The following is an 18,747-nucleotide window of genomic DNA, read 5'->3' on the forward strand; positions in this document are numbered from 1 at the left end:
ACCGAGATTGATTACAACGTGTAACCACATTCTTTTGTTACTATAGCAAATCCGGATCCCAAAACGAATTATACCATCAATATAAAATAAGCCAACAATAATAATTAGCTCATAACCTGTACATATATATAAAGGAAAAGGGTTTTACTAGGCCATGTACATAATTTACAAAATGATGAAAAGTGAGATACACTTTGTGCACATTCTTTTGTTATTAATTCTTTCTCCATTAATTTGTGTTAATAGTGCAAACTTTGTGCTGATTCATGGTGGAAGCCATGGAGCATGGTGTTGGTATAAGGTTGCAACTATGCTTAAATCAACTGGTCATAATGTTACAACTATTGAATTAGCTGCTTCTGGTATCAATCAAATACAAGTTCAAGATATTCATTCAATTTCAAAATATTATAAACCTTTGATGGTATTTATGGAATCTCTTCCTCCAAATGAAAAAGTGATTCTTGTTGGTCATAGTCTTGGTGGGGTTTCTACATCTGTTGCTATGGAAAAATTCCCACAAAAAATTTCAGTTGCAGTTTTTGTTACAGCATATGTGCTTAGTCAAAATCTAACATACCCTGCTCTTCTTCAAGAGGTAGTTTCCTTAACTTATTTTATTTTTTTAAAACAATCTATAGTCCAACTTGCCTGTGATCACAATGTTATTTTAGCGAGTTAAATAGGGCGGACCTACTAGAGGTACAGGGTTAATTTTTTTTTTTTTACTCTTTTCATCTAAAGTTACATGTTAAACGGTTCGATTCTGTAGTCTCAACCCAATGTCGTACCTGTAAATATATTTACCGTTATGCATTATGCATAAGTCAATGTCTTATTATTATATGTAAAATCAACTTCTATGTAAATAGATTTAATTTAAATTAGTTACTACATCTTGTAGCAAGCTAGAAGGAATGGTTCTTTAATGGACACAAATTTTTTCTTTTTTGATGGACCAAATAAACCTGCAACTGCTAGACTAATTGGACCTAAATTCATGGCATCCAAGATGTATCAATTATCACCACCTAAGGTATATATAAAAAATTTCATATGAATTTTAGTACTATTTAAATTTTTAATGTGATTTTGCAAGTTAATGAAAGTAACACCAAATTAAAATGTGTAGGATTTGACCCTTGCATTGTCCCTAGTGAGACCTGTACCAATTTATAAAGATGTTGAACTATTGTTGAAGGAAACAAAAGTAACCAATCATAGAAATGGAAGAGTACCTAAAGTTTCTAAGCCATCTTGCATCATCTATGGTTTTCTAAACTACTTCATGTACTTGTATGCAGGAATATACCAATTATGCATATTTGTAGACATAACAAAGCTTTGATACACAGAAACAAAGCATGTAAATCTCAATAACATACTGATCATTCACACATTAGACCTTTTAACTCATGAAATCCATCCCTGCTATATATCCATCACACTTGAATTTGGTCCTTTCAATGTTCCTCCATGTTTAATACACCAAACTCATCTTTTTGGTAAACATATCTACCACATTGGAACAAAATCAAGTGGATATCCTCATACTCAATTTCATAAAGAGTGATGTGAGTGGTAAAATTCACATGAGTTTCACCCGATTAGAAAGTGTTAAAAAGAATGCTAACGAATGCTACAATGGTAAGGAATGCTAATAAAGGTGTGTTGATATTATTCAACAAGAATTTTTTGTTTGATTAAACTTGTATAATGGATTATTAAGAATGCTAATAAACTTCTGTTCAAGAATGTAAATGTTAATATATATGGATCATGCTATTTGAAAATAAGAAATATAAAGAGATAATTTTGAGGGATGACCAATTGAATTCTACCGTACAATCCTTGTCCTATATAATTGCTATGACATACGGTGAACAGGTGGACAGGTATCCCCTCAATTTGCTGGGGTTATCCTTTCTGGACCAATGCAATCTGTGGGAAATCAGGGTGGAATGCAAAGAAATAGCCCTGACGGGGAGAGGTGGCAGCATTCTACTAGCTTCCGGAAGAGGGGTTTAAGTCCTTCACCTAAGTCACCCTTACAGATCATGCACAGGGCCGAGAAAAAGTATGACGTAGGTAAAGTCTCGGATGCAGAAGAGGCAAATCAGAGGCAGCTGAAGGCTATCTTGAACAAACTAACTCCTCAGAATTTTGATAGACTTTTTGAACAGGTAAAAGCAGTTAATATTGACAATGCAGTCACTCATCTCACAAATTTTCGAGAAGGCTCTGATGCAGCCTACCTTCTGTGAAATGTATGCTAATTTCTGCTCCCATCTGGCTACTGAGTTGCCTGATTTGAATGTGGACAATGAAGAAACACAAAATATGTAACTTGACTAACCTGAATAGGAAAAGTTGTCAAACTCAAGAGTCCAAGTAAACTTGTGGAGCTTTTGTAGACTCGACTAGTAAACTTGCTAGCAAAATTGAGAGTTCACTGATTTTATTTGTTTACTTGAACTCCGTTTTTATAATCCAAAATTGAACTCGTACGAGTTTAACAATTAAAAACAACCATGTATATGTTCTTAGGTGTAACGAGGCCTTCGCTTTCAGCATCTTTAATCATGATCCATGTTATCCAAAGTGATCTGAAAAAAAAAGGTTATATTAGTCATGATCCATGTTTGTTATGCCTTCTCCAATGCTCCTCAGCCACAGGAACCTATCATCCATGGCCCAAACACATGAAATTCCTTCCCCAGTGCCCTTTTATTCAAGGTTTAACCAGAGACTGAACGCCTGTCATCTTGGTCGGTGGCCCAGTCGGCATCACTGTAGGCACGGTGGGATAGAGGGTACCCGGCTACAGCAGGTTGAAGAAGTAAACCATGGTGGAGCGACCCCTTGAGGTACCGTAATATGTGTTTAACAGCTTTCCAATGAGACTCTAGAGGATTGGCCATAACCTGTGCTACTTTGTTAACACTGAAGGCAGTGTCTGGCCTGTTCAAGGTAGCATATTGGAGTGCACCGACGATGGATCTATACAATGTAGCATTAGACATAGTGTCGGTACCAAACCGACTGAGGCGAAAACTGCTTACCATCGGAGATCCTATACCATTAGAGTCTTCCATTTTGGCCTTGCATAGTAAATCAGAGATGTATTTGGACTGGTTAATTAGCAGTGCACCAGAGGCTTAGTGTTTGACTTGCAGGCCTAAAAAATAGTCTAGTTGAATCCTTTGGAAACCAAACCACTATATCCCATCAAGGTAACGAACTCTGAAGTAAAAATTCCATTCAGGATGGCCTGAAGAATTCAAATTAAATGCTGGTATCCCAAAACTATTGTTCATCACATAAGACTGAACATCTTCAGGTTCAGCAATTCCTTTCAAGTAGTCACACAATTCACCATTTGGATCTATACACTTGTGCAGAAGACCAAATCCCAACTTCAAATCTCTCTAAGCAGAATTTCATAAACTCTTCACTAAATGGCCTCTTAAAAACTAAATCACAATTTACAGTATAAACAACATCATTAAGTATATGATAAAAAGAAATCCTCAAATATCAGGAATGTATAATGTGTTTGAATTGAAATAATGAATAAAGATTACTTACTGAGAAAGTTATAAGATCTGTAATGATCGGTTCGAGATTTGGGAAGTGCTTCCTTATCATGAACATAAACTTTGTGAAGTAGAAAGCCTTTAAGGTTCATAACAAGCAACTTCTTCTTCTTTGGTACAAGATTCAACTTCTCAACAGAAAGCTCCAATTCAATGAGGATATTGAGTAATACCTCACACCGGAAATCATTAAACTACAACTCATACCAAGTTATCAACAATATAGACAGTCTATACTCACTTGAATATCATGTAATTGAGGTCTACTCACTTTCGTATACGCGCGCGAGGAGTAAAAATATGAAGGTATGACGAGTCTTGAATTTCTAAGGCATCTTGCATCTATGGTTTTCTAAACTAATTGTCCATATAGTATACTTGTATGCAGGAATATACCAATTAGGCATAAAAATGTTTGATACACAAAAAAAGCATGTAAAACTCAATAACATGTTCATCATTCACACATCAGACCTGTTGAATTTAGTCCTTTCAATGTTCCTCCATGTTTAATACACCAAACTCATCTTTTTGGTAAACATATCTACCACATTGGAACAAAACCAAGTGGATATCCTCATACTCAATTTTATAAAGAGTGATGTGAGTTGTAAAATTCACATGAGTTTCACCCGATTAGAAAGTGTTAAAAAGAATGCTAAGGAATGCTACAATGGTAAGGAATGCTAATAAAGGTGTGTTGATATTATTCATCAAGAATTTTTTGTTTGGTTAAACTTGTATAATGAATTATAAAGAATGCTAATAAACTTCTGTTCAAGAATTAATGTAAATGTTCATATATATATCAATCATCGATGTGTTCGGGTTTTCTTGATGTCCACCTTCAAGGAAAAGGACTTTTAAGTCTGACTTTTGTATAATTATGCAGAAAATATTTGTATATGCGAGGAGTACAAATATGAAGGTATGACGAGTCTTGAATTTCTAAGGCATCTTGCAGGAATATACTTCTGTTCAAGAATGTAAATGTTCATATATATATATATATATATAGATCATGCTATTTGACAATAAGAAATATAAAGAGATAAGTTTGCTAATTTTGGTTCTCTTTGCCATTGTTGTACCCCTCCGAGTTTAGATTCATCTTACATGTTTTGTTGTAACCGCTTCTTATACATCAAATCATATTTGCAAAACCGTTTCATGACGAGGCATTTTAGCATACCATGGAAAGTATTGATATACCAATAATAAGCAAGAAACGAGGCACTAGAAATAGCGCCACATCGGCCAAAAGATGTTGTTTGTTGGTCTTTATAAACTACAAAATGCTATATTAAAAAGTGATGATGTTGGGAATGTGAAAATATTAAATTGTTTGACGTTCCCTGCATAGTTTTTTTGTTTCACTTTATAACAAAGCTAGTTTCTTAATCTATCTTGAAACTATTAAATCATAATGATATATGGTGTTTACTTCCACACAAATGTTGAAAAATGATTATCCATTTCTTTCTTAAAATTATGAAAATGTTGAGTTCACATTTCAAAGATAAATAAACTTGAAGATTAGAGCATATAAACCATTAAGACTGATATATTGTAGAAAACTTCAAAACAAAATAAAACTAGTTTGAGAATCTTAATAGATCAATCATCGATATGTTTGGGTTTTCTCGATGACTAACTTCAAGGAAAAGGACTTTTAAGTATGACTTTTGTATAATTATGCAGAAAATATTTGTATATGCGAGGATTAAAAATATGAAGGTATGATTAGTCTTGAATTTCTAAGGCATCTGGCATCATCTATATATGGTTTTCTAAACTAATTGTCCATATATAGTATACTTGCATGCAGGAATATACCAATTATGCATACTTATAAATCTCAATAATATGTTCATCATTCACACATCAGACCTTTAACTCGCGAAATCCCCCTACTATACTTCATACTTGAATTTAGCCCTTCGTCCTATGCTGGTGCTACTACATAGACTTACCACCTTAGTTTATCTCCAATCAATCCGTTCTGCACAAAGGTTGATGAGACTCATTTTTAAGCATGACTTTTGTATAGTTATGCAGAAAATATTTGTATACACGAGGAGAAAATATTGAAGGTATATAAGTCTTGAATTTCTAAGCCATCTTGTATCATCTATACTTCTATGCAGTAATATACCAATTATGCATACTTTTGCAGACCCTTTTTATAATCTATAGTTGAACTCGTAAGAGTTTAATCATGCTCCATGTTATCCGAAGTGAGAAAAAGAGCTTATATATTCGTCATGATCCTGATCCTTTTGGTAAAACCTAGACCAAATCTAGTGGCTTAACGAGGATCAAACTTAAAACATTATGCATACTACCAAAATTCCTCATCTTGCATCATCTATGGTTTTCTAAACTAATTGTTCATGTACTTGTATGCAGGAATATACCAATTATGCATATTTGTAGACATAACAAAGCTTTGATACACAGAAAGCAACAAAGCATGTAAATCTCAATAACATACTGATCATTCACACATTAGACCTTTTAACTCATGAAATCCATCCCTGCTATATATCCATCACACTTGAATTTGGTCCTTTCAATGTTCCTCCATATTTAATACACCAAACTCATCTTTTTGGTAAACATATCTACCACATTGGAACAAAATCAAGTGGATATCCTCATACTCAATTTCATAAAGAGTGATGTGAGTGGTAAAATTCACATGAGTTTCACCCGATTAGAAAGTGTTAAAAAGAATGCTAAGGAATGCTACAATGGTAAGGAATGCTAATAAAGGTGTGTTGATATTATTCAACAAGAATTTTTTGTTTGATTAAACTTGTATAATGGATTCTAAAGAATGCTAATAAACTTCTGTTCAAGAATGTAAATGTTCATATATATGGATCATGCTATTTGAAAATAAGAAATATAAAGAGATAATTTTGAGGGATGACCAATTGAATTCTACCGTACAATCCTTGTCCTATATAATTGCTATGACATACGGTGAACAGGTGGACAGGTATCCCCTCAATTTGCTGGGGGTATCCTTTCTGGACCAATGCAATCTGTGGGAAATCAGGGTGGAATGCAAAGAAATAGCCCTGACGGGGAGAGGTGGCAGCGTTCTACTAGCTTCCGGAAGAGGGGTTTAAGTCCTTCACCTAAGTCACCCTTACAGATCATGCACAGGGCCGGGAAAAAGTACGACGTAGGTAAAGTCTCGGATGCAGAAGAGGCAAAGCAGAGGCAGCTGAAGGCTGTCTTGAACAAACTAACTCCTCAGAATTTTGATAGACTTTTTGAACAGGTAAAAGCAGTTAATATTGACAATGCAGTCATCTCACAAATCTTCGAGAAGGCTCTGATGCAGCCTACCTTCTGTGAAATGTATGCTAATTTCTGCTCCCATCTGGCTACTGAGTTGCCTGATTTGAGTGTGGACAATGAAGAAACACCAAATATGTAACTTGACTAACCTGAATAGGAAAAGTTGTCAAACTCAAGAGTCCAAGTAAACTTGTGGAGCTTTTGTAGACTCGACTAGCAAAATTTAGAGTTCGCTGATTTTATTTGTTTGCTTGAACTCCGTTTTTATAATCCAAAATTGAACTCGTACGAGTTTAACAGTTAAAAACAACCATGTATATGTTCTTAGGTGTAACAAGGCCTCCGTTTTCAGCATCTTTAATCATGATCCATGTTATCCAAAGTGATCAGAAAAAAAAAGCTTATATTAGTCATGATCCATGTTTGTTATGCCTTCTCCAATGCTCCTCAGCCACAGGAACCTATCATCCATGGCCCAAACACATGAAATTCCTTCTCCAGTGCCATTTTATTCAAGGTTTAACCAGAGACTGAACGCCTGTCATCTTGGTCGGTGGCCCAGTCGTCATCACTGTAGGCACGGAGGGATAGAGGGTACCCGGCTACAGCAGGTTGAAGAAGTAAACCATTGTGGAGCGACCCCCTTGAGGTACCGTAATATGTGTTTGACAGATTTCGAATGAGACTCTAGAGGATTGGCCATAACCTGTGCTACTTTGTTAACACTGAAGGCAATGTCTGGCCTTGTCAAGGTGGCATATTGGAGTGCACCGACGATGGATCTATACAATGTAGCATCAGACGTAGTGTTGGTACCAAACCGACTGAGGCGACAACTTCTTACCATTGGAGATCCTATACCATTAGAGTCTTCCATTTTGGCCTTGCATAGTAAATCAGAGATGTATTTGGACTGGTTAATAAGCAGTGCACCAGAGGGTAAGTGTTTGACTTGCAGGCCTAAAAAATAGTCTAGTTGAATCCTTTGGAAACCAAACCACTATATCCCATCAAGGTAACGAACTCTGAAGTAAAAGTTCCATTCAGGATGGCCTGAAGAATTCAAATTAAATGCTGGTATCCCAAAACCATTGTTCTTCACATAAGAATGAACATCTTCAGCTTCAGCAACTCCTTTCAAGTACTCACACAATTCACCATTTGGATCTATACACTTGTGCAGAAGACCAAATCCCAACTTCGAATCTCTCTAAGCAGAATTTCATAAACTCTTCACTAAATGGCCTCTTAAAAACTAAATCACAATTTACAGTATAAACAACATCATTAAGTATATGATAAAAAGAAATCCTCAAATATCAGGAATGTATAATGTGTTTGAACTGAAATAATGAATAAAGATTACTTACTGAGAAAGTTATAAGATCTGTAATGATCGGTTCGAGATTTGGGAAGTGCTTCCTTATCATGAACATAAACTTTGTGAAGTAGAAAGCCTTTAAGGTTCATAACAAGCAACTTCTTCTTCTTTTGTATAAGATTCAACTTCTCAACAGAAAGCTCCAATTCAATGAGGATATTGAGTAATACCTCACACCGGAAATCATTAAACTACAACTCATACCAAGTTATCAACAATATAGACAGTCTATACTCACTTGAATATCATGTAATTGAGGTCTACTCACTTTTGTATAATTATGCAGAAAATATTTGTATACGCGCGCGAGGAGTAAAAATATGAAGGTATGATGAGTCTTGAATTTCTAAGGCATCTTGCATCTATGGTTTTCTAAACTAATTGTCCATATAGTATACTTGTATGCAGGAATATACCAATTAGGCATAAAAAATGTTTGATACACATAAAAAAAGCATGTGAAACTCAATAACATGTTCATCATTCACACATCAGACCTGTTGAATTTAGTCCTTTCAATGTTCCTCCATGTTTAATACACCAAACTCATCTTTTTGGTAAACATATCTACCACATTGGAACAAAACCAAGTGGATATCCTCATACTCAATTTTATAAAGAGTGATGTGAGTTGTAAAATTCACATCAGTTTCACCCGATTAGAAAGTGTTAAAAAGAATGCTAAGGAATGCTACAATGGTAAGGAATGCTAATAAAGGTGTGTTGATATTATTCATCAAGAATTTTTTGTTTGATTAAACTTGTATAATGAATTATAAAGAGTGCTAATAAACTTCTGTTCAAGAATTAATGTAAATGTTCATATATATATATCAATCATCGATGTGTTCGGGTTTTCTTGATGTCCACCTTCAAGGAAAAGGAGTTTTAAGTCTGACTTTTGTATAATTATGCAGAAAATATTTGTATATGCGAGGAGTACAAATATGAAGGTATGACGAGTCTTGAATTTCTAAGGCATCTTGCAGGAATATACTTCTGTTCAAGAATGTAAATGTTCATATATATATATATATATAGATCATGCTATTTGAAAATAAGAAATATAAAGAGATAAGTTTGCTAATTTTGGTTCTCTTTGCCATTGTTGTACCCCTCCAAGTTTAGATTCATCTTACATGTTTTGTTGTAACCGCTTCTTATACATCAAATCATATTTGCAAAACCGTTTCATGACGAGGCATTTTAGCATACGATGGAAAGTATTGATATACCAATAATAAGCAAGAAACGAGGCACTAGAAATAGCGCCACATCGGCCAAAAGATGTTGTTTGTTGGTCTTTATAAACTACAAAATGCTATATTAAAAAGTGATGATGTTGGGAATGTGAAAATATTAAATTGTTTGACGTTCCCTGCATAGTTTTTTTGTTTCACTTTATAACAAAGCTAGTTTCTTAATCTATCTTGAAACTATTAAATCATAATGATATATGGTGTTTACTTCCACACAAATGTTGAAAAATGATTATCCATTTCTTTCTTAAAATTATGAAAATGTTGAGTTCACATTTCAAAGATAAATAAACTTGAAGATTAGAGCATATAAACCATTAAGACTGATATATTGTAGAAAACTTCAAAACAAAATAAAACTAGTTTGAGAATCTTAATAGATCAATCATCGATATGTTTGGGTTTTCTCGATGACTAACTTCAAGGAAAAGGACTTTTAAGTATGACTTTTGTATAATTATGCAGAAAATATTTGTATATGCGAGGATTAAAAATATGAAGGTATGATTAGTCTTGAATTTCTAAGGCATCTGGCATCATCTATATATGGTTTTCTAAACTAATTGTCCATATATAGTATACTTGCATGCAGGAATATACCAATTATGCATACTTATAAATCTCAATAATATGTTCATCATTCACACATCAGACCTTTAACTCGCGAAATCCCCCTACTATACTTCATACTTGAATTTAGCCCTTTGTCCTATGCTGGTGCTACTACATAGACTTACCACCTTAGTTTATCTCCAATCAATCCGTTCTGCACAAAGGTTGATGAGACTCATTTTTAAGCATGACTTTTGTATAGTTATGCAGAAAATATTTGTATACACGAGGAGAAAATATTGAAGGTATATAAGTCTTGAATTTCTAAGCCATCTTGTATCATCTATACTTCTATGCAGTAATATACCAATTATGCATACTTTTGCAGACATAAATCTTTGTAAATCTCAATAACATGTTGAACATGAAATCTCCCTGATATCATACATTTAACAATGTCTAACTTATAACCTTCCTAGGAAAAGTTGTCAAACTACAGAGTCTGAGTAAACTCGTGATCGAGGCTTTTAAATTTGTAGACTTGACTTGTAAATTCGCTAGTAAAACTGCAAGTTCGTTGATTTTATTGTTTACTTGACCTCCTTTTTATAATCTATAGTTGAACACGTAAGAGTTTAATCATGCTCCATGTTATCCAAAGTGAGAAAAAAAAGAGCTTATTCGTCATGATCCTGATCCTTTTGGTAAAACCTAGACCAAATCTAGTGGCTTAACGAGGATCAAACTTAAAACATTATGGATACTACCAAAATTCCTCATCTTGCATCATCTATGGTTTTCTAAACTAATTGTTCATGTACTTGTATGCAGGAATATACCAATTATGCATATTTGTAGACATAACAAAGGTTTGATACACAGAAACAAAGCATGTAAATCTCAATAACATACTGATTGTTCTTTCTTTTAATTAGATTAACAAAACATAGTCTTTTCTGTTACACAAGAACTAGAAAGAATACACCAAGAAAGCATAACAACGTAACTAATTAAGCATAGCATAACACATTAATAACACACATGATTCCAACCTATAATTATCACAAGTACTTCAGTAACTGCTTCTCTTTCCCTTTCTCCCAACCCTCTCATACTCATTCTTCTTGTTCCCTCTTTCTTTCAACAGCTCTTGTCCTGGGCCTATATATCAGTAGCCACGGCCTTATCAATATTAGTCTCACAATTTAGATTCGCCCATTAAGCTGACACCTCGTCTAGAATGTCTCGATATTCATCAATAACTTCAGCAATTACTTTGTCATGGTGCTCGATATTAAAGAATTAAAATATGCACATACCAACTAAATTTGTGTAACTTGTGTCAAAAGCAATGCTAAAGGCTTGATTTTCAATTGCATTGTTTATTTATTTATTTTAAAACGGTCAATATATTAGTAATCTGTATTGATAGTTTTGCTATAAGTGTGAGAACCAAAATTTAACCTCTCTAAATCCCACAAAAAAAATAAAAAAATCTAACCTCTCTATTAAAACCCTAAAATTAAATAGTAAGACACATATACCAACAAAATCTCAATCACATCAACCAAAATCTACACTAAATTTGATCACAATGGCCTTCTTTTGCCACTTCCCCGGCTTCCTCGCACAACCTTCATGACCTCTGTGGCGTGCCACACCTTACCGGACCATAGACACTGCTCATTAGCTTCACCCGGTTAGCATTCGGTATTCATACTTATCTTAAGTATCTTTTAACAAAAATTAGAGTGTAATTTAGATCTAGGCTCAAGATGAACCCAAACCAACCTTATGCATCAAAGGTTAAATTAAAACTACCTACACCTAAACTTATTGTATACATTTTTCCTTCGAACATAATTCAGAATTATGCAGTCTGAATGAATTATGCAGCATGTAGAGATGGATAGTGTGATTTGATGGTCTTGATAATTTAACAACAGAGGATTTACAAATGTGGATGATTAAGAGAAGTGGTCCATTTGTTAAGCTGAAAGTGATTAAGGATTCTGATTACATGATCATGTTCTTCTCTATTCAAAACGAAAATATGAATACTTACCTTAGCACTATAGAATCATTATCCATTTCTTAATATATTTGTTAAAATTATGAAAATGTCAAAACAAATGTTGACTTCATATTTCAAATATAAATAAGCTTGAAGGATTAGAGCATATAAACCATGACTGATATATTGTACAAAACTTCAAAACAAAATACAACTCGTTTGAGAAGCTTAATAGATCGATCATCGATGTGTTCGGGTTTTCTCGATGGCCAACTTCAAGGAAAGGGACTTTGTATAGTTATGCAGAAAATATTTGTATACACGAGGAGAAAAAATATGAAGGTATTTCTATGCCATCTTGTATCATCTATGGTTTTCTAAACTAATTGTCCAATCTAGTATACTTGTATGCATGAATATACCAATTATGCATACTTGTAGGCATAAATAATCTTTGATTCACACATCAGACCTTTCAATGTCCTCCTGGCTTGATTGCTTAGTAACTAAAATTATAGAACAATCTTGTAGGCTCAACAAGAACAGTTTTTTCAACCATTATTCAAAAAGATTAAACAACTTACTCAAGAGTCCAAGTAAACTCGTGGAGCTTTTGTAGACTCGACTAGTAAACATTCTAGCAAAATTGAGAGTTCACTGATTTTATTTGTTTACTTGAATCGTTTTTATAATCCAAAATTAAACTCGTACGAGTTTAGTTAAGAGTTTAATTAAGATTTCACTGATTTCACTGATTTTATCCTCAGATATTTACTTCATACCTGCCATCATGGTTTGCTGCTTCAACCTTCTACTGCAGTAAGCAAGTTCCCCATCCGGGCCAATAGTGATTCTGACTGGGTCAGTGACATGGATGATAGGCATTCTACCATTGGGTCTTGTGTATTTTTTGGCCCAAATCTCGTCTCTTGGAGTGCTAAGAAATAAATATTGGTTGCTCGCTCTAGTGCAGAAGCTGAGTATCGTGGACTAGCTCACACTACCTTGAGCTCATGTGGATCCAATCTTTTCTTCTGGACCTCAAGATTCCCATTCACATTCCAGTTCTCCTATGTCACAATGTTAGTGCTGTTCTCATCGCTCACAATCCTGTGTTACATGCGCGTACTAAGCACCTTGATCTTGACATCCACTTTGTACGAGAGAAGGTTGTAGCTAAGGATCTTCTCATCCAGCATGAAGTTCAACACAAAATGATTTCCTGCTTGTTGCACTGTATTCGTGGATACCGACACATGCACACATAAAAGTATGCAGTATGTACAAGTTGTATTAGTTGAGATTGTCAAGGAGTTAATCTTCTTGACCATGCATGTATGATTCTGCTGTCAAATGTTAACTTTTATAAATACACACATGCCAGTGTGGGATACAAGAATTAACAGATGAAACAGTGGCATTCTTTTAATGTAGCATACTAGAGGGCGACCTTTCTTTGGGTTTTAACTTCCTTTAATGTTTTAAGTTGATTTTTCTGAATTTTATTCTAAAACAAAATGATATCATTATCGAGTGCATGCCAATTGCCAAGGCTTATTTTAGTGTCAGCCAAGTCTAATAAATAGTTTCAATAGAATTCCTGTCTGATACAAGTCTAACGAGTGTCATACTTATGGTGTTGGAAAACTGTTTGACATACATGTGCTTCATGGGACTGGTTACTGATGAGAACCTATGTTGCACGGCTACTCCGTTTTAGACAGAGTACCGGTACCGAGTACCGGTACGCGTATGGTACTCTTATGGTACGTACCCTCAAAGTATCGAGTTTTTTTTTTTGATTTTCCATGCGGGTACACGTGTGGTACTTCCGGGGTACGCGCGTGGTACTCTCAGGTACACATGTGGTACATATTTCATCAAAAACTATTCTCATTTTTCTTTTTTTTTGCAACACTTTCCAATCCTATTCATTTTTTATATGTTTATTTTTTTTAATAAAGATTCACTTTAATTTAAAATTAGAATCGATTCAGTCTCCTAATTTCCTAAACGTGTAAACCACAATATAACTACTTTTAAAGTTTCCTATTTTTTATGTTTAATTATTTGTTTTAGGAATATAATTTTATTATTTTAACTATATAACTATATTAAAAAAAATTATACGAGTGTACCCTACCTTAGTTTTTTTAAAAATGTTGTACCACATACCGGTACCAGTATACCGGATACCGGTACCGTACCCGCACCTATGCAACATAAACTGACTTGAGCGTCGGAGTGTCTGCAGGTACAAAATCCCCTCTGTTTCACCGAGGGCATCAACGGATTAACGCCGGCGCAGTCGTCCTTTTTTATCAGGTAAGATCAGTAAGTGATATTGATGATCATTTTTTTTTTTGGTATAACATTGATGATCATTTTACTATAGTTTTATAGTGTATTTTAACTATATCATATTATGCATTCAAGTCACATTGATGGTCATTTTACAAATGTCCATCAAGGTATTTAAAGTGTAACTAAAATCACGCTGAGATTCAAACTATTGCTAACCAAATGAATTATCAAGACGTTACTTATTACACAAATTAATTATCATCATTGTGTTATTTTACACATTTGTCCTTTATTACGTTCATGCTTCGGATGGTCCTTCGTCAATCTCTGTGAAACTGGTTCTTAATCACTCCAATTATCAAGCTTGGGCGCGATCTATGAAACGTGCCCTTCGCGGTAAGAATAAATTCGATCTCTGCAAGGAAAGATTGCTGCAGTTTTTATTGAACCTATCCAAGGAGAAGGTGTAATTTACAGTGCTACGAAAGAATTTCTACGGTCTCTTTGTAATGCTTCTGATGAAGCTGGGACACTTCTCGTGTTTGATGAGCTAGGTATCCACGAGCAAATATTTGTGATTTTTTCAAACATAAAATTTTGCTTACGTAACTTGCAAATAAATAAATCCGGTTTTCATTTTAAATATTCTTTTAGTCTCGGTATGATGGATGAGAAAAGATTGTCCAATATCTGGATAACATCATCACTTGTAACTTTCAGTTCATTTGATTATTATTGTTCATTGAACAATTGTGAGGATGAAACTGTGTAGCTCCGACACTTTAGATTGAGGGCGTGTTTAGTGTCCAACCAATACGATATTGGCACAATTAGTTACATTCAATTACTTCATCTTTTTCAAAATATTATTAGTGTTGATGTGTCGGTGTTGGTATCGTATTTAGTGTATGTGCTCGTTCTTCGCAGGGATGAAATATATTGTCTAGTATCATGATTCGTGACAAATTGCAGCAGTCATTTTTTGAAGCGTGTTTATTTATAACTTTGTATTTAGTTATTCCTTTTGGTTGTTAATATTATTCTATCAATTCAACTAGCATACGTTTTTTGTGATTCTGTAGGTTCAATGCGGTTTAGGACGATCAGGGTTTCTTTGGGCTCACGAGGCATACGGTGTCTTTCCAGACATGATGACCCTTGCGAAGCCTCTTGCCGGAGGCCTACCTATTGGGGCAGTACTAGTGACAGAGAGAGTTGCTTCTTCCATAAACTACGGCGACCACGGAAGCACTTTTGCTGGAAATCCTCTTGTTTGTAATGTTGCTATCAAAACCAGCTTTCATGTCTGTGGTATCTAACAAGGGACTCTACTTCAAAGAATTACTTAAGAAGAAGCTAGGTAGCAACCGACACGTGAAAGAAATCCGCGGTCTTGGACTAATTATAGGAATTGATTTAGATGTACCTGCTTCACCGCTCGTAGATGCGTGTCGAAATTCTGGCCTTTTAGTATTAACCGCCGGGAAGGGAAACATCGTCAGGCTTGTTCCACCGTTGATCATAACGGAGAAGGAGCTTGAACAAGCTGCTGAAATTCTGTGCTAAAATTTACCAAGCTCCGTTAGGCCTGGCAATAGGGTGGGCGACGACGTGTTTTCCATTCTGCGTCCTCGAACTTGATGGAGTTCGGGTTTCTCCGTATCCGTTTCCAATCTTCGAAAGGGGTAAAAAATAGAACCCCACCCCATATTTGATGGGGTTCAAATATCCCCGCCCCGCCTCATCCGGTATAAACTTGTATTGTTATTGTTGTACTCTTTTATGTTCAAAATTACGTCGTTTCAATAATTTGATTTTTTTTTTAAAACCAAACAATAAATGAAATGATTTATTTAAGGCTCAACTTAAAATTAAAATAAATAAACATGGGTGGGAATGTTTATTTTTTAGGTACCCACAACTAACTTGTAACAAACTTTAAAGATTACCTAAAAAAACAATCAACAAACACCATAACAAAGTTACATGACCTCATTAATTCATGTATACAAGATATTATAAAAAAAATTCACTGTGGAATTTATACTGCAAAGTAGGGAAATGACACAAATAAATGCTATAAATTTCCAAAATCTTTTCGAGTCTTCTTCATCAACACTACTAATCACTTGCCAGTTATGGTCCACCGTGAAACCGATCATATGCACCCATAAGATCAAAATGATGATAGCAGCCGTCTTCGAAACAAGGCCCGATGCTATAACCGATACCACACTCGTAAACAACAGCATGTATAAGACATAAAAGATGCTATTGTTAACAGGGTGGTTTAATGTAGAACCACCTATCGCTAATTGAAAAAATAAAACATAAACGAAGAGCAAAACTGTCAAGCCGGGGTAATGTTCTTCATCAACAACTGATGTTGCCTTTACTGTAGGGAACATAATCACTGTCACACATAAAACCATTGAGAGCAAGCCTACTTCCCCGATCCTGTCTTTGTCGCTTCGATACATAATTATAATTAAGAGAATATTAACGAAATTCTAGCCACCGAACTATTTAAAAAAAGTGGTTAAAGAAATTAAAAGCTCAAAAGAATTGTAGAATTGCAGAGGGTAAATTGTTGAGTACCTTTTTGGTTTAATTGGATGAGAGGTATTAGGTTTTTCAATCATAATCACTTTATCTTCCATCCTTTTTTCACCATTGCTACAACAAATGAGTTATAACCATGAGATACATAATAAAAACAACACAAAATAAAGTAGCATAAGTGAGGGTAAATTAAATGAATTAAAGATGTAAAATACCTTTGATTGATTGGATTAGAGGACTTTGGATTAGAGGACTTAGCTTCTACCATTATAGTGGGACAGAGCTTTCAGAACATTAAAATATACTACTATAATAATAATTATAAAATGGTACTATTAGTATTAACAAGTCTTATATTAACAAGGATTCACCAAAATTGGAGTATGTGTCCTCAAATTACCAAAATTGAAGAATTCAAGGCAGGCACACATGGCATATGTGATCCTTAAATGAAGGAAATGAGAAGAGAAAATGTGCTAACAGAATTATTCCTCATCATCTTATAAGAGGCAATGTAAATAAAAAAGATTATATTCTAGTAGGACTCTACAAAAAATATGAAAAGGTTAATTTTTAAAAAATAAAATAAAAAGGGCAAAAAAAAAAATTCTAGTGTCTTTGTTAAAAAACAGTTTGAAAGGTTCAATATAAAGTGCCTAAGCTTAAGAAAAAAATATAAAGTGAACCAAAAATAATACCATCAATATGAAGACTTGATTATTATGAAAAAAAAAAAAGACTTGATTGATGAGTTTGCTTTAAAAAAAATACTAGAATGGAGATTTTTTAAGTAGGTAAAAATTATTTTAATATTATTAATTATAATATGAATATTATGTTAGTTACATTGATGAGATGACTATGTTTATGTTATTAATCCTTATTTAATTTTTAAAAATAATTTCATCTAAAATAGTAATTTAAATAATAGTGTTGAGGAGGGTGTGTTAAAAAGTATCACATCATATGTGAAATTATCTAAATATGAGTTAATAAGTAAGAGGGGGTGGGAAGGGGTGTATTAAGAAAAAAAGTATATTGAGATGACATTTATTCAGGTATAGTCAAGGGCGGCCATTGACATGTACAAGATGTGCTATGCAGTCGAGTCTCATTTTTTGGGACTTAAAAAATTATATTGTAGTCGGGCCTCCAAATAGTCGAGACTGACAACCCATCATCTAATGCTAGCTAGTGGTGCCAAATAATGATTTACTGTTTTAGAAATATAATAAAAAAATTACTCACCCTAAAAATATCCATTTACATAAAAAATCTATTGTTCATATAATATTAAAAATGTTCTTGTTCATATAAATTTTTTAAAATCTTTTTTTCATCTCCCCACTGTTGTGTGTTTGGGCCTTTTGTTGTGTAAAGCTCAATTGTTTGTATGTGTACTTAGGCTCATTCTTGCCTATATAAGGATGTAATGTGTGTAATATCAATGTGAATGATCATTTTACCATACCATTACAAGTGGTATCAGTTTTTTGCCCAAGATCCAGGACCCAGCCCGGTTTCGCAAAACCATTCCCAAAGTTCGTTATAACGGTTGAAACCACTGTAATCGTCGTTTTCTTTCTTTCTTGCTTCGTTCAAACGCCGACGAAAACTTTCCACGTGCTTTCTCTGGTGATTCAGGCGCTGTTATCCCTGTTCTTAATTGATCAACAATGGCAGAAATTCAACTTTTCTCAAACCTATAATTCCAAAGTTCGAAGGTTTCTACGATCATTGGGCAATGTTAATGGAGAATTTGTTCCG

At 34.3% G+C, this 18,747-nt stretch overlaps 2 protein-coding genes and 1 pseudogene across 2 annotated transcripts; 2 read left to right on the plus strand and 1 right to left on the minus strand.

Moving 5' to 3' along the window:
- The first annotated feature begins 172 nt into the window (after positions 1-172).
- Positions 173-12,198, plus strand: LOC123886952 (salicylic acid-binding protein 2-like). Its single transcript, XM_045936216.1, has 4 exons — positions 173-601; positions 905-1,036; positions 1,133-1,271; positions 12,047-12,198. The coding sequence occupies exons 1-4, from the start codon at positions 173-175 to the stop codon at positions 12,196-12,198; spliced, it is 852 nt and encodes a 283-aa protein (XP_045792172.1).
- A 3,371-nt stretch (positions 12,199-15,569) lies between these two features.
- LOC123883123 lies at positions 15,570-15,984 on the plus strand (annotated as a pseudogene).
- Positions 15,985-16,325: 341 nt separating this feature from the next.
- Positions 16,326-17,248, minus strand: LOC123886954. The gene is made up of 4 exons (XM_045936217.1): positions 17,196-17,248; positions 17,017-17,094; positions 16,452-16,887; positions 16,326-16,367 (listed from the first exon to the last, which is right to left on the minus strand). Exons 1-4 carry the CDS (start codon positions 17,246-17,248, stop codon positions 16,326-16,328), a joined length of 609 nt encoding a protein of 202 aa, XP_045792173.1.
- Between the last annotated feature and the right edge of the window lie 1,499 nt (positions 17,249-18,747).

This window comes from Trifolium pratense, linkage group LG5 (assembly GCF_020283565.1).
Source record: "Trifolium pratense cultivar HEN17-A07 linkage group LG5, ARS_RC_1.1, whole genome shotgun sequence".
In the NCBI taxonomy this organism is placed as follows: Eukaryota; Viridiplantae; Streptophyta; class Magnoliopsida; order Fabales; family Fabaceae; genus Trifolium; species Trifolium pratense.

What these genes read in the sequence shown, in the direction of transcription:
- LOC123886952 (XM_045936216.1), top strand. Translation starts at nt 173, where the DNA reads ATGATGAAAAGTGAGATACACTTTGTGCACATTCTTTTGTTATTAATT. An exon ending in ATCAATTATCACCACCTAAG is followed by an intron (nt 1,037 to 1,132) that starts GTATATATAAAA and finishes TAAAATGTGTAG; the next exon opens with GATTTGACCCTTGCATTGTC. An exon ending in GCCATCTTGCATCATCTATG is followed by an intron (nt 1,272 to 12,046) that starts GTTTTCTAAACT and finishes ATTTAACAACAG; the next exon opens with AGGATTTACAAATGTGGATG.
- LOC123886954 (XM_045936217.1), bottom strand. Translation starts at nt 17,248, where the DNA reads ATGGTAGAAGCTAAGTCCTCTAATCCAAAGTCCTCTAATCCAATCAAT. An exon ending in TCTAATCCAATCAATCAAAG is followed by an intron (nt 17,095 to 17,195) that starts GTATTTTACATC and finishes CATTTGTTGTAG; the next exon opens with CAATGGTGAAAAAAGGATGG. An exon ending in CATCCAATTAAACCAAAAAG is followed by an intron (nt 16,888 to 17,016) that starts GTACTCAACAAT and finishes TATGTATCGAAG; the next exon opens with CGACAAAGACAGGATCGGGG.